General features: G+C 39.5%; 2 protein-coding genes across 9 annotated transcripts; both read left to right on the top strand.

Annotated features, from left to right (window-relative positions):
• Positions 1-827: 827 nt before the first annotated feature.
• LOC133841178 (prominin-1-A) lies at positions 828-15,672 on the top strand. Of its 8 annotated transcripts, none has more exons than XM_062273509.1 (19): positions 830-1,440; positions 3,098-3,412; positions 6,452-6,507; positions 6,573-6,805; positions 6,900-7,087; positions 7,357-7,452; positions 8,087-8,298; positions 9,048-9,204; positions 9,711-10,236; positions 11,954-12,245; positions 12,380-12,633; positions 13,300-13,716; positions 13,772-14,005; positions 14,100-14,243; positions 14,330-14,500; positions 14,571-14,756; positions 14,919-15,002; positions 15,071-15,136; positions 15,379-15,672. In XM_062273509.1, the coding sequence occupies exons 2-19, from the start codon at positions 3,118-3,120 to the stop codon at positions 15,464-15,466; spliced, it is 3,699 nt and encodes a 1,232-aa protein (XP_062129493.1). In that variant the 5' UTR covers positions 830-1,440; positions 3,098-3,117; the 3' UTR covers positions 15,467-15,672. The 8 variants fall into 8 exon arrangements, 7 of the variants coding, with proteins under 7 accessions (XP_062129498.1, XP_062129493.1, XP_062129491.1 ...); XM_062273507.1 differs by having other exon boundaries at positions 3,074-3,412; XM_062273510.1 differs by having other exon boundaries at positions 3,074-3,412; positions 15,274-15,672.
• Positions 4,538-5,715, top strand: LOC133843695 (NSFL1 cofactor p47). Its single transcript, XM_062277344.1, has one exon. The coding sequence runs from the start codon at positions 4,650-4,652 to the stop codon at positions 5,682-5,684; it is 1,035 nt and encodes a 344-aa protein (XP_062133328.1). The 5' UTR covers positions 4,538-4,649; the 3' UTR covers positions 5,685-5,715.
• Positions 15,673-16,323: the final 651 nt, after the last annotated feature.

Genomic DNA, 16,323 nt, shown 5'->3' with positions numbered 1-16,323 from the left:
CTGATAATCTGGTAAATTTAATACTCTATGGTATATTCTGAATGTAGTACTATATCAATATACTAAATATAGCTTCGGTATTTTTGTGAAATTTAGTCGAGCCTAATCAACTGTATTTTTCTTACTTCTAATTATATTGAATTTAATTTACATAGACAACAAAATGTAAAATACAAAATTATTTGATATATTTATGTTTAAACAATTTACTAATATTATACATTTAAATTAGTTTACTATCTTTTTTCGTTCAGTACAATTATTTTAATTTTTTTTTATTACAAGTTGAAATAAGCTTTCTATGTAAATGGCAAAGCACAATTGACAAATTTTAAAGATTTAGGGTAAATGATGAATATTGTAGTTTAAATAAGGAATTGGTTAAAGAGCATGACAAAAGTATTACTTTACAATTACGTAAAAATATGGAAGTTGGGGAGACTTGTGAATGAAGAAGAATATTTTTGTGTATGGTAATTAAAAGGCAGAATGAAGTATTAAATCAATGAAGAGAGAATATTGAACATTGAACTGTATTTTCACTCAGCCATCGCAGACTTTAAATGCACTGAATAATTGCCACAACATTTAATCACTGCCTCATATAACATACATTTCTGTCCTCCCACTTTCGGTTATGCTATCCGACTCTTCCCGCCATTTGCTCGGCTTACACGTGTTGGGAATGGAAAGCAATAGAATGAAGAATTCACCACTGTTTATAGGCAATTATACCACACTTCTCTACCGGTCTCTTCTGCCACAAAACGAAATAAAGAAAATTTATATGTTTTCTTTGGTGATTATTGGGGCTTTGAGCGTTTGTCAGTTCAGTCTTGTGAGGTCTTTTGAATATATAAAACGTGTCGAGCTACAATTCATTGAAAACATATATTTCCATGGACAATATATAAAATAATTAATATCTAGCCCCAGGATGCTGTGACGGGCTGGTGTTTGCGAAAATTAATAAAATAAACCTTAAAATTGATTTGGTGTATACAATTAAAAGGAGCTTACGCATTCGTTTTATCAATTAGTATCAAGAAGATGCAAATTAGTGAAAAGCAAATATGTAAAAGTGAATATTTTGCATATGGCTGCAATTTTGTGCAAACTGTAAACGTTTCGTTAAATGCATTTCCCATATAAATAATATATAACAACAACAAATAATACATTAAAATGCTATAGAAAATCCGAAATTAAATGTGGTAAACGGAAATGAGTCTAAATAACTCCACATTTCAAACAGCTTTTGTTGACATTAGGATTTTAATGAGTTTCAATTAAAAAGCGTATGTGAAATGTCAGAGCACATTTAACAAGCAATATTAAAATTCCATATCAAAGAAGAAAAAGAAGAGTGTGTGTGTGCGAGACACAAAGAGTGTGAGAGAGGGTACACAAATAAATCAATCAATTAAAATTGTAAACGAGGTAAATTTACTCTTCATATAATTTATTAATTAGTAGATTTTTCCGCATTGGCAACAGCTGGAGCGTTAGCGTCATCATTCGAATTGAACTCATTGACTCCATTGCATACATTCACATTGACTCGCCACTGTAAACGATTGCTTTCAATATCCATCAAACTTTACAACCATACGACATACTTTAATTACTAAATTGCAAAAATCGATTGAAGCGAGTTGAGTTTAATAATTAAGTATACGCCGGGTACTTTCTTATGACTAGCAACATCTTTCAATAACGGAGTTTATATACTTTAGTGAGCAGTAATATTCATTAGAGAAAAAGGGTTTTCTTATTTGACCTCAGACATGAACTTTGCCACCTTTTGTCATTATACCCGTAGTTATTATAAAACGGCTTTGACTAATATGCTCCTAACAATCGCCGCTACACATTACGTATCAAGTTGCCTTCAAAAGAGCTTGACCACCAAGCGCCTTGACTCGTGTCCATTGAGCTCACTATATTCGAGATATACAAAGAGATAGAGCAAGTAAAACGAGAGAAAAGTGTAGAGAAATATATTGCAGCGAGTGAAATTGAACGCCAAACGCTCTCCCCATGCCCAATGATGGGCTATCGCATTTTAATGACCTACTTTTCGAGCTCAAGACTATTTAAGTTTCGCTCGTATTGGTTTGCTCTAATTCAGTGCATTGTAAATCCCAGAGGTAGCGCAATTAGTATTTCCAATACATCGGCGTATTGTCAAGGAAAGAGTTCCAACAAGCTTGCGGGGCTTCGCCAACGACTTGGACCCCCTTCGAATGGTGTGGCGTACCCCGAGTGCCGAGTGTAGTTTACAGCAACTACAAATCGAGACAAAACAATATGCGAAAATAAATATGCATGTGTAAGGAGAAAACGTTGCACAGGCAATGAAAGTCATTACCCACGATGCGCAACGAAAGCAAATTTCGAAAGCCCAATTGACAGCAGTTGAGAGGCCAAAGACAGCATGGAGCAAATATTGTAGTACAAATAGTAGCAAAACAAAGAAAAATAAATGCAAAATAAAAGGAATAGAATTAGCGAACGTGTCTGTAAAATTCAATTCAAGGCGTTAACAGACATCAAATGCATTTCGAATTTGGGCCAGCACCTTGGATATGTGCTAAGAATGGAAAATAACAAACTTGGTCAAGGAAACAATTTAAAATGCGAGCCAGCAATAAGAGAAGATAAACACACAACTGACATTGGAAGAATGTGGTCCCTCTGAAGTCATTAAAAAAAAAAGTTAATCATATTGAACTTAATAATATTTTATTTATAGACAAGTATTCCTTTGGTTAACATAAAATATGTACGCCTTCCTGTAGTCTCTTAAATTACAATAGACAACAATTTCAACAGCAAATTAAATTCAATGCGAACAACATGCGAATATGTCCCACAGCGTTATATTTATTAATTTATAGGCGTTGGTAGGTTGGGTAGGCATTAATATGAATGCATAATAGGAACATAAAATTCCAAAAATATTTTTCCAAGATTGACCCCGCCTGTGTATTGTGGCTGGGATCATGCGCTTCTGTGTATGTGTGTTGGCAGACATTCATTGTCTTCTACTTCAACCATTTATTCATTTCAGCTACACATCCACATCCAATTCCAGGCCCAGGGCCCCGTCCGAAGATGGACACACGTATACACAATCTAACACTGCCAACGCCAGCCGCAACAACAATTATGTCCACGTCAGCAGCAGCAGCAGCCGCAGCAACAACGGCGATGGCCGCTGCGATGTCTAGGGCCACAGCAACAACAAATGCCCCAGCAGCAACAACACTGGAAACAACAACGACATCAACTGGACCAGGCACATTTTTTACATACAGCATACCAGGCATGGACATCGCGCCGGGACCATTTATATTCACCTACGTTAGTGAATTTTTATCGCTTATCACGCCGGAAGAATTGCCGCTTGGTAAGTCCACAGTATGGCCCAAGAAGTCGTCGGACATGTAGGATAAGAGAAGGGTCAGGGTTACTCTCTGCCAGGGTTTGTATGTGCCAGAGTGGTCTGTGAGTGTGTTGGTGTCAAGTTTTGTCGGCCTGCCAACGGAGAACGGGAATTGAATGCCATTTTTAGGAGAGCCATTCTACTTACATCCAAATATCATTCATACAGATTTCTGGTACTTTTTAAAAATACAAACCGGGGTAATCGTTTATTTTTCTAGTTCCTGCTAAATGAAATTGAACAAATATGTTATTTTACTTAAGGATAGGTTAAAAGAAAAACGTATAATTGAGTTTGATAAATATGTATTCATCAGATGTAAGCATCTTCATATATATATACATATATGCATATGTGTATGTATATGGTATATCCAACAGGTGTTGTATTTGAAGCTTCTCCAATACTTTCAAAACTTTAGTCTAAATGATTTTCTTCATAGCAATTTCAGATATTTAAAAAAAATGTTTTTTGGTAATATACAAAATTTTGGCATATTTCTCGAATATGTTGATTTATTTTTGTAATGTATTTAATCGACGGGTTTCATTTTTACCTTGTACACACTTTGACTTTAGACTTTGACTTTAGAATTCTTTTCATTCATGCATTTTAGATGTGTGAAGTTTATCGAAAATAAACATAGAAAAAAACGTTCGCGAATATGGATAAATAAATTAAGACCATTAAGTCTCCGGTATTTTTCAATAGTGTAATCCATCAGTTAAATTATACATCGTCAATTTTATATTCCGTAATTATAGATATTAAGAACATATATTTGGTTTTAATATATCTATCTTCACGCAAAAGGAAATAAGAAATTTTTAGCACTAAGAGCAAAATGTGAATGATTAAGTTTCGTGTCTCTTGCCCATGCAAGCATTGCGAGTGCCATTTCTGTCCTACATTGGATTAAATTATGACACTAAATTCATCTGGCGTATGCTTTATAGCTTTTACATATATTAAGCCGTGTACTACACGAATTTTCTTTCCGCCGCTCCTTTATCAAAAATGCAAGTCATTTTACTGTCCACAAAAACTAAAGAGAATGTTAAACATGAAATTGAAGGAAATCTGAAGTTGATTTAGAGCAAAGTCAGCATAGACAAAGCTTTTTGGAAATTCAAAATGAATAATTGAAAATTATATATCAAAATTAAACAACTAGTTGATAGTTGGATAGTTGGCGGTGCAGATGTCCAATGAGCAAAAGCTTGATAGTTTTATGAAGAAGTATGGCGAGGTCGAGGAGATAGCACGACAATATTTGATGGCCAACAACTGGGTTTTGGAGCAAGCTAGCCTTAAGTATGAGGCCGATAAAGCCAACCGCATTGTACAGAGCACCTCAGAAATAACGACGGACAAATCAAGTGCTAAGAACCAACATTCTAATAGCCGGGATGAGCAACCGGAGACGCACAATGATGGTGCATCTGACAGTTCTCTTCAGAATGTGCAGATAACGAAGCGAGTGCAAATCGATGACTCAACTCCGGCCCTGACCACCGTCGATAGCGATCGCAGTATGCGTACCTGGGGACATGGCATAAGCCTGGGCAGTGCTCATCCCATCAATCCCCCGCCACCACGGAATACGGGCCAAGACACCGACTCTGAGCTGGATGAAAACGAGCACATTGTTGTGGTGCTTCACCTTTGGTCAGAAGGTTTCTCGCTGGATGATGGCTCATTGCGACTCTACGAAGTACCCGAAAATGAACGCTTTTTGCGTGCCATAATGCGTGGCGATTTCCCCTATGAAATGCGGGAGCTGGGACAACGCATTGAGCTCAGTGTCCAGGATCACACCAACGAATCCTATCGTCAGCTATCTCGCAAGCAGTTCATGGGCTCAGGTCGTCCTCTAGGCACACCAAACCAACAACTAGAGCCCGCACCCTCAACCCAAGTGCTATCCACAGAGGAGCTGCAGCATAACCAAGAGCAATCTGCCGAGCATGCTCTGGCTCTTAATGTGCAGACAAATGTAACGACCATCCAGTTCCGTTTGGCCAATGGAAGTCGAATTGCCGCCAACTTTAATCGCACTCACCAAGTCGCCGATCTCTACAGATACGTGCGCATAGCTAGGCCCCAATATTCCAGTGTGAACTTTATGTTAATGACCGCATTTCCACGGCATCCGCTCCTCGAGAGCGATTTGCGTACCTTATCCGAGGCTGATTTGCTTAATGTGGTCGTCATCCAACACATTAACGAAGACTAAATGACAAATATAAAATCTCTTTTACAAAAATACAAAAATTTTGTAAAATTTATTAGTCATTTTAAATGTGTTTTTATTCCTCTAGCTTAATAAGGGTTTAAAGCTGTTAGTCTAAAATTTAAATCGATTGAGAGATACATATGTGGAATTAAAAAAGAAAGTCTAAAGTAAACAACCATAAAAATGAAATATGATGGTCTTTAATTAGAAAGAAAAACAGTCCGAAGGCAGTAATGTCTTTAAAATATACCGAATATACCAAAAAATACTGAAATATATAAAAATATGTATAACAGCATAATACTGCCCTCAAATATATTGTAGAAAACAGCTGCCGCCGGTTTTTAAAATAATTTTTTTGGACGGAAGTTGACGTAGCAAAAATCTAAAATAAACTTTCATTGCGTGCAACATATGCAAAAAATTCTAGCGCTTATAACTTTTATAGTCTGTGAGATCTAGATGTTTAAGCGGAGATTTCTTCTTCCGCCTATTGCTTACATTTTCTATTTGCTCAAAATTTTGAGTAGCGAGTCCGAAAACTCAAATCCCAAAAAAGACTTATTTATTATTTTTAATGATTAAGTTGAATTTAAATAAAAAATTATTCATTTCATTTCATCTTAAAAAAATTTAACAAAAATATCTTTTGAGAAAATGGTCCCAATTACATTCTTATTATTATTATTATTAGTATACTTAATATTATTTATTATAGATAACACGTTCTTATCATTTTAAAAATTTACTATAACGTATATTCTCAGATTCTATACGGGATGTACTACATAAGAATGGTAGCCTAATCGACTTTGCCTCTAATGTGAGTATTAGGTACAATACAATTTTGCTTTAGTCATCAAAATGAGAAAATTATTCTTTCTGTAGGCCATTAAAATCGAATCGGGCTTCATCGCACTGATGAGCATATTTGCCATACTGGCTTTGGTGCCACTGATTGCCACCTGTGCTTGGTGCTGCGGCCGTCGGAGCACACAGGATGAAGTGGACCTCATACGGAACGCCCCGGTGCACATTCGCGACGAGTCCTTGGAGGAAAGTCTGCGATGTCGCAAAAGTGCTTCGGTAGTCACACTTTGGATTGTCTTCATACTGCTCACGTAGGTTGACCAATGCAATGGCAAAGTTGTAAAGTGCGACAAGTAATGTTACATAGATCATTGAAGTTAACTCCATTTTGGGGACATTTTTCAGGCTGAGCGACCTTAGCATATTTTATGCCAATAGTCGGCTATCGACTGGGATTGAGATGACGCCGGAGATGGTCAAGTCGGCGGTGCACGACGTGGAGGTTTTTTTAAAGGATACGCATCTACAAATCAAACACAAACTAGATAATGGCTTTCATGTTTCCGTCGAGAAAGTTGTCAAAGACTTGGAAGGTCAGTGGGTGCAAAACGAAAGCGCAAAAAAGTTTTCGCAATGCCAACTTTATGACCATTGCCGTTGTGCATTTTTATTGCTTTCGACTCATTCATATTATATGTAGCATGCCATATATGCCACACCAAAACTTTGTGCATTTCATTCTGAATTATTGCAGTTAGTGTACTCCTTCCGACTCCTTTCCCATCTCCTTCTCCATTTCCAACTCCCTTTCATGTGGCCAGAATCTGAATTTGTTCTATGTTCTCCTCTATTCACATAATAGACGTGGATGTTCTCCTTGGCGAACCAATTCAAGCGGAAATATCTGCACACACTGGCCTCGAGCTGGCATATGATTCATTGACAACACTTAGCCTGGGTAAGTCCTTAAGGTTAAGTGCTCCTTCGCTCCGATTGTTTGGCCCAGCACCATGAACGTAGTCTTGACCCAAATGCCTTTTGTATTGTTCGACTGAACGAGGCTATACAAAATTGCATAGAAATGGATTAAAATCACATAATCCAAGATTGTGCAAACTACGAGACAAGGTCTGAGGATGCGGATTCAAATATAAAATAGATTGTGCTGTATTGTGGCAAACATCAAACACTCAAAATAATACTCCACTCTGCGAATGCCGCACAGCCAATGGTAAATATATCGAAGTGCACTGAGAAAAGCAATTGTTTGCGCCCAATTTCATTATGAGAGTGAAAGACTTGAGAGGATGCAGCATGCTCCAAAGCAGAATCCGAAGTCGCTCTATAAAAAAAAATGGCAACAGACATAGTACACAGGCTGAGCTGAAGCTGGAGCTGGCATTCGCATCCGGAGACAAGTTGACACAAGCACAAGGACAGCACGAATGTCAAGACGACAACTGCATTATATTTTCACACAATATGTAATTTAGAGCAGAACTCTGTCTACCAACCCCGACCACCCTTCTTCTGCCTTCTGGTCTACCCCAAATAAATATGCTACAATAATATTTTCATGGATTTTGTCGCAGCGAATGCGGAGCTCATTTATCGCGTCCTTATGCTTCAAGAGACCGTCGGACGCGCTCTGAAGCTCTCCCAGGAGGCAGCCGCCCGCATGGAGGAGCTACAGATACAATTATCCGTGCTGCAGCGCCAGTGCACGTACCGAGATCGTCCGCTCTGTGACACATTGCGTATACGCAGCTTCGAGGAAAACGGGGTTGTCGATGCGCTCAAGACGGTGAGTTGGTCAGAGTTCAGAGGTCAGAGCTGGTTCTTTAATTTACCATTCACTCTTGTTATTATTTGTACTCTCACTATCATAATGCCTTTCTATACCCGCTACCCGTAGTGTAAAAGGGTTTTATAACTTTGTGCTTGCTGGAAATGTTAGATACATACAGGCAGAAGGACAAATACACGTATATAAAGTGTATATATATAATTTTGATAAGTTTCAAACGAAACGATATGGCCATGTCCGTATATCCGTCTGTCTATCTGACTGTCCGTCTGTCTGAATGAACATCTAGGTCTCAGAGACAATCAAAGATCGTTTTTGCTCGCATATCAAGTTTGTTTTAAAATTATGCTACGACCGAATGGCAATCGTAGTTTTAAAGTGTGAGTTCCGATTTATTTGAATACATTAATAACTACAGTATATATAACTCTTGTAAATTTTTGTTCAAGTAGGTAAAAATTGTACACATTATTTAAGGAATAATTGTATATGGCAAAAAACGGTTTTTTTTTGTCGGATCTTAGATGTTAGTTATATTTGGTGTATTTTTAATGTAATAGTATATCAGTATACCAGATTAAGCATTTGGTATATATATATACATATTTTTTTTTGTATATTCATTCCGCTTTTGCTTTTACTGAAGAAGTGTAGCGGGTATCTCACAGTCGAGCATACTCGATTGTATTGCTCTTACTTGTTTCATTCAACATTGTCCTATATTATATTTGGTAACAATTTGTCAGCTGCAAGAGGACCAGAGCATCTTTCGCATGCGATACTTGGGCGAAATTGAATTTGGTTCCACTGTCAAGAATCTGACATCGGAAGTTGGCGTCTCACGTTCAATTTTCAGCAATTTCCCGCAACAAGTTAAGCACGATACAGCATATGAACGAAACTGTAAGTCCAATCAAGACACTAACAGATGAAAACATTGCGAATTATAATTTTATTACTGCAAAAGTAAACTAAAATCCACTCGTTATCAGCACGTAACACACACAAAATATTCTTGACTAATTGAATGTAAGAAAATTGCAAAATTTTGCCAACTTCCAACATATTTCGCAATCACCTTTAGAAATTACTCCAAGTGCGTTGTCGCTTCGTTTCATTTCCTTTTGTTTTGGCCAGCAAATTTGATTTTGCTATCAATTAAAGTGTACAATACAATCAATAACACACGACACGACAGCTGCCAGCACTAAATATAAGTGGCAACATTTTCGAGCCATGCAATTTCTGTAATAATCAGAGAGTTTTCACTGGCTTGTGCTGGATTGTGATTGCGAATGTTGGAGGTGGGCGACAAGTTTAACACAATATTAATTAATGTCAACGGGGCCTCGATACACAATACTCAATGCTCGAACACTAATTGAATTGCCAAACTGATCCATCCGCAGATACGCTGGAGCAGCTGGCGAGCATAAGGCACAGGACGACAGCCAATGCCCAGCTGTTGACATCGACAATTAATGCGTTGCTGGAGCGTCTGGATCGAACGTGGCCAGCACTGGAGCCGGCTTACATAGAGCTTAAGGAGTGGGCGAACACGTACTGGGGTATTGGATGGATTGCCGCCATGGTCATCGTTTGGGTGCTGCTCTTTATGCTAATGTCCTACTGTTGCTTCCTCTGCGAGTCGAACGCCAAGTCCGGCATTGTCTTCTTCGTTACCGTCTTGGTCATTTGCCTGGGCAGCATTGGACTCACCTTCTATGGCGTCTTCTCCCTCGCCATTGGCGGTAACGTCGAGGTCTTCCTCTGTCGCTCCATCCAAGGCCCAAACTACGAGATGCTGGGCAAGCTATTCGATAAGCCCGGCTATGTGTATGCAGCAGAGCCCCAAACAGGCATCATTGGAGAGCTCCTTCGTCCCGCTGGCGTCAATCGCTCCGTTGTCAACGTCAATCTGGGCACAGCACTCAGGTAAGTGGCAGCTACTAAAAAAATTTAGACGGTAAACAGAGAAAAACTACGTTCCAAATTCAAAAATTTAAATAATCGAATATTAGTCAAAAATTAACTGAGAATATGAATTGATTTTAATTAAAATAAATATTTGCAATTGTCATTCTTAAAAAAAGACTGTTTAGCGAACTTGAATATAAAAATTATCCTAAATATTAGTATACATTTTTAAAAGATAAATTAAAGAATCTTATTTTTTTTCCCTGTTTCCATTTTACATTATAAATATGTTTTAAGTTCTCCAACATATTCTATACTTACATATATTTTTAGTTTCCAAATAGAAAATGAGTTCATTCTGAAATTCTTAAACCAAGAATGTAAAATTCTTATAGTTTAAATTAAAGAATATATTTTCCTAATAATTTATAATTTAATAATTTTAATTTTAATAATATCACGATTGATATTTAAAATTTCGTTTTAATATAGATTAAATTTTGTATTTACCATATGAATTTGTATACTGATTGTAAGAACGTAGAGGCTTAATGTATTTTTTGGTTTTTAGAACTTAATTTTTCTCTATGTATAAAAATATACGAGTACTAATATGCGTCTGCTTAGATTTCCCAGATACCCTTAACCCGATAAACCAGCAAGTAACGAATTTGATAATCCAATTACTTTGATACTGTACGTGCCTGTAATTTTGATAGAACACTTCCCCAAGTCGTACCTCTGCCACCAAAACGAACAATTAGCTTTTTGAAAAGTGTCGCAAGTTAGAAGACCTTATTGACAGGTCATAGGTCAATGTTTTTGCCTCGCGCATGCTTCAATGAATGTTGAGAAGCTCACTTGTTTGTAAGCCATAAGCCGTGCTTAATTACCCCAAGACCAAACAGCACTATCACAAATTTACACTAGGTATGTAAATGCCAAAAATGGAAATAACTGGCAACGAAATCTTGTCACTTCCCAAACACTTATTATGCCAACCGCAATGCACACTCCCTGCCGAGACTGAAGGCTAGAGACAAGAGCCTAAGGACAAGAAAGTGGAGACGAGAGACTTTAGATTGCAGTTGAGACAACCAAGCCGCAAAATTGTGAAAGCCCTATGAGTTTTGTTAGCCGCACATGGCACTCAATTTTACGCAGAATAGCCCGTTGTAGCACCACAGTCCATAGCCACAGCCCTGTGCTAGCCACACCCTTTGGCCGTCGTCGCCGTCGTTGTCACACACACACACACACACACATACACCCACAACCACACGACCAGCACTTGTAGCCACAAATTTTAAGCCCGATTCCAATTATCTGCACAGATACAAATGCGCATGCATGCGAGCGTTGCAGAATATGCATGACCGCATATTCTTCCCCTCCTGCCTGCTAGAGGCCACACGCCACCCGCCACCCCCTTGCAACACTGTATAAAACTGTCGTACGTGTGTGGGGGAATGTGTGTGTCCGGGATTTTGGGCCAAAAGCAGCCCGAACTGAACGTACATTGAAACGGAAAAGTAAACCAAAAATCTCTTCTCATTTCTTTGCAACTACAACGAACACCCAATAACTCACAACTTTGTGCACTCACACACGCACTCACACTTACACTCGCACTCGCATAACAATGAAATGTACAACACAAAACACAATAACCAATGGCAACCATATCGATGATTGACACACACACACGGCGTATACGTAATGTGCTGCGTAACAGGGGCTGCGAACAAAATCAAGCATCGTACAATGTCTTTCAATTGGATGCATTCGTTAATACCACCAAAATAGCCGACTTAAAACAATTCCCGAAAGTATCAACGGCCATCGATGCCATTTCGGTATCGGAGCGAACGCTCCTCTCGCTGACCCAATCTATTCAGAATATTTTGGAGAACATGTTGCAAACGTCAGCCTTTAATCTGACCACGTATCGGAACAGCGTTGGTGCACCCACGCCCGAGAAGGATTTAGCCACATTCATTGATCAAATGCAGCGCGTTGCCCTCCAGGTGAGTTACTGCATTCAGTTAGAAGGTTCCTAATTATACCTAAAGGCGCTTAAATTGAGATCGGGTATCGGTCAAGAATACAAGGGAGAGCAATGTGTTTAGTCCCAATAATTGTGCATTTGCAATCACTGTAGATTCAAGATGTGGCCACTTCGTCCCGCATGACAACTTTGGGCAGTCGGTCGAAACGATTGCAAGCTTCGATACTGCAGCCGCTTGAGAATCTGCAGAATGAAATACTTTACCATCTGACTGCGTTGGAGCTGCAGAGAGATCCCTGGGCGAAGCAGGTTAATCAGACACTCAATCACTTGAAAAACATTCAAGGATATTTGGAGAACAAAGCTGGGGAGATCTGTCACAATCTGACGCGCGTCTATACAGAGCGGTAAGTGTCGAACATATATACACACACACAAGCATGCACACATATGAAGAAGCACTTTTCAAAGTTAATTGCACTGAAATCTCAGAGTGATTTTGTATGGAACGACTACAGTTGAATCAACACTCCCGACTCTCATCCACGTCTCGTCTGTGGCTGGGCAAGCCAAGAGAGCGTGTCTGTGTTTCCATTTGTGCATATGTGTGCTAACATTCGAGTGTGTGTTGCTCTTTCAATGCCTGGCAAAACAACAAACAAATAAACAAACAAATAACCCAACAAACAAACGAGCAAACTCAAGTACAACTGGTAGAACAACTGGCAACTGGCAAATGGTAAATGGTAAATGGCAAGTGGCAACTGGTACATAGTTTTGCAGTTTTATCAGATAATTGAAAGTCGTAATCGTTTGATTAAGTTTGCCAAGTGTCATGATTGCATCTCTTCTTCCTGTGCTTCACTTAATGTTCTACTCTTTCTCTCTCTCTCTCTCTGTGTTTGCAACTTGCAATTCGCCTGAAGAAGTTTGGCAACAAATAACAAATAAAACAATCGTTGAAAGATGCATTCAACAATTCAGTATTGAGCTCTCAATATCGAGCACTTTAACCAATTGAATTATTGTTTGTTTGGTCAACACTGCTCTATTCTGCTTTCACCACTCAACAGCCTCAAGACATACCTGACCAGCAGTCGAGCCACAATGGAGTCACAGCTGGGGGATACCACAACCAAGTGCCGTCCGTTCTACGATACGTTTGATGCCAGTCGGATATTTTTGTGCCGCAATCTGGTGGACTTTGTTAATGGTCTGTGGTTCTTTGTCTTTCTGACTCTGTTGCTCTGGGCCATTGGCACACCAGTTGGCCTCAATCTGATCACCATACAGACGCGACTGAATGCCATGTTGCTGGCACAGAAGCGAAACAAGGGGAAGCAGCGCAGGAGTGACAGAGACAGTGAACGGGACCAGCGAGGAACTGGCACACGTGGACGCCCGAAGCAGCGGACGAGCAACGCTGGGAAGCGAGAACAGCAACGGGATCGAAGCACTAGTAGTGCAACGGCACGCTCCCGACCACCATTGTGAGTGACCAGAGGCAAATGAAGAGAAAGACAGTAATAATATTGTGATCCACAGACGACGCACTGCCACAGAGGAAACTTTAGACATAGCTGACGAGGACTCCACGCCATCGAGACAGCAGCACCAACAGCATCATCACCCACAACAGCAGCGGCGACAGGAGTCGGAGCAACGTGAATTGGATCGTGAGCGAGGACGTGATCGCGAGCAGCGGAGCCGAGAGCGTGAGCTGAGTCGTGGACGAGAAATGGCGATGAGCAATACCCCAGTTCGAAGTCGCCAGCAGCTGTAAGTAGACAGTCAACAACACAAGATGCAGCTTAGCGGCACATCATCACCATCTTCAGCTCATCTCAAACATTTCATCTATGCCTTCGATTAGACGTCGCGCTGAACCAATGCCCGAGGATGACAATTGGGGTTCATCCAGTGCACCCAGTAGAGCCAACTCCAATGAGCGCGAAAGCAGTCAGTCTAGAAAGATCATCAACATTTGGCAGTCGAGAAATAAGATCAAGGCACCGATGTAAGTTGAGCAAGGAAACCCTCCCATCTTCATTTCTGACCTAGGATATTCTCTGTTGTCGTTGTTGTTACTTGGTGCTGCCGCAGTCGCCGCCAAGGTACTGAGGAGCTAGACTTTGAGGATGAACAAGCACAGCAGGACAGCGGACAGCGGAGGGCCAAGTCCAGCGCCAGTCCCGAGTTGCGACAATTCGAGAACCGACGCCAACAGCAGCAACACCCGGACAATCGATCCCAATCGCAAGCTAAGTCCAAGTTGTAAGTGTCTCAGAGAGCGTCAGATAACCGTAACAGCCTCAGCCTGTAGCGACACAATATTTTATTCAAGGCGTAGTACGAATGTGGACAGAGCTAGTAGCCAAGTGGCTCGTCGTCCGGTCACGCCCGTTCTGAGCGTCAATCCCGATGTGCCAGCTGCCGTGCCGATGCCCCGAACGCCAATGCGTTTGAGGAGCAAGGTCTCATTGACAGCCCGAGCCGTGCAGGATATTGTGAATAAGCGAAGCCAGCGTCTGTGAGTCATCCATCCATCCAACTCAACAGTCAATCCTGGTCCCAAATCTTGATCCACTTAAGTCTAGTCACATTCAGTCGCTGTCATCTCCGATTTGTAATACCTGATATTTCCCATTAATCTATGTAGAACTGAGTTAACTCATCTCACTTTTCCCCACAGCCAACGTACTGGTACCGATGAATTTGATCTAGATGAGAGCGATACCTACGGTACTGGAGCACATCTGGACGCGGACGTCGCTGCGTAAGCAAAATGCAAAAGCCAATTCATGCTCTGAAGCAAACATTTGATTTCTCCCTTGTCCATTCTAGCGCACGTCGCACTCCGCCACGCAGCGCACCTCCGCCTCCACCGCCACCGACGACCGGGATGAACAGGTTCTACCAACGTTATTGAACATTTATCGAATGAGTTTTGCTTTTTGTTTCTCTTTTGGTTTTTGATTTCTAATCGAATATTGAGCTCTTGACAAGATTACCAATCCAAGCGCATACAAATTCTTATGTGTTCACAGCGACAAAGACTATATAATCTGAACCTAACCGAAAACTCAACCTTTTTTTCTTGTACCGCCAACCGTTTCGTTCCCCAACAACCCATCAAAATAATCCAAAATCAGAAGCGGCGGCGAACGCACTGTACGTTGGAATGAAGAGGAGGATTTTGTCTTCGAAGATGCTGACTCACCTACACCAAATCGCCATTGAGAGCCCAGCTTGCTAATTAGTTACCCTTAAGATATATCTTTTGTATTTCAACATAACAATATTTTTGATTTATTAGGATGAATTTAGTCTATTCAGTCTAGTCTATGATAGTATCAAGCTTTTCAATAATTCTTAAGCATTTAAGTTGCGACTTAATCACAAATAAAGAATGGTGCAACAATCACATACGATATACAAAATATATACTAAATAAAATGTATTTTTAATTTAATTCGATTCGCAAAGAAAAATCTGAAACCATTAAGAAACTACTTGATTCTATAGAAAGTGAATGATTAGTCTTACTATATCTATTGAAAATCGATGACACCCAAACATTAGTTAACTAATATATTGGGCTTCATTCGGGGCTTTATTACTTTTGATGGCAAGTTGGTTTATTTTGCAATCTATCAAATTTCGTTTCGATATGTTTCTTAGTATTTTATCAGTATTAATTTTGTATATTAGTGCAAAAATTGCGTTTTTTACTGATTTGCTTTGCTTTCATTGAAAATTAATAGTATGTGTACTTCTCAGTCGAGTACTACATATATACTGTATCTTTCTCACTACTAGCCAATCAAATGTCGAAACACAAAACATATAAATAGTTTCATTTCTAAGAAATTCAATTAAAATAAATATTATTAACATACTTTATTTTACTATAAAAGTCATATACTCCAAAAACCAAGCTACATTTTTTGAAAAATTTCACTTTCTACCTCTTTTCAAAGCTCATTGATAATTCAATGGAAAAATACATCAGTCAGTTCTGATAATGATGGTACTAAAGCCGCGTATAAAAAGTATAAAGTAAATAATATACGAATGAATTTAAATGAATTTAAAAC

Source organism: Drosophila sulfurigaster, chromosome 3 (genome assembly GCF_023558435.1).
Source record: "Drosophila sulfurigaster albostrigata strain 15112-1811.04 chromosome 3, ASM2355843v2, whole genome shotgun sequence".
NCBI lineage: Eukaryota > Metazoa > Arthropoda > Insecta > Diptera > Drosophilidae > Drosophila > Drosophila sulfurigaster.
This window is presented reverse-complemented; position numbering and strand designations above follow the sequence as displayed.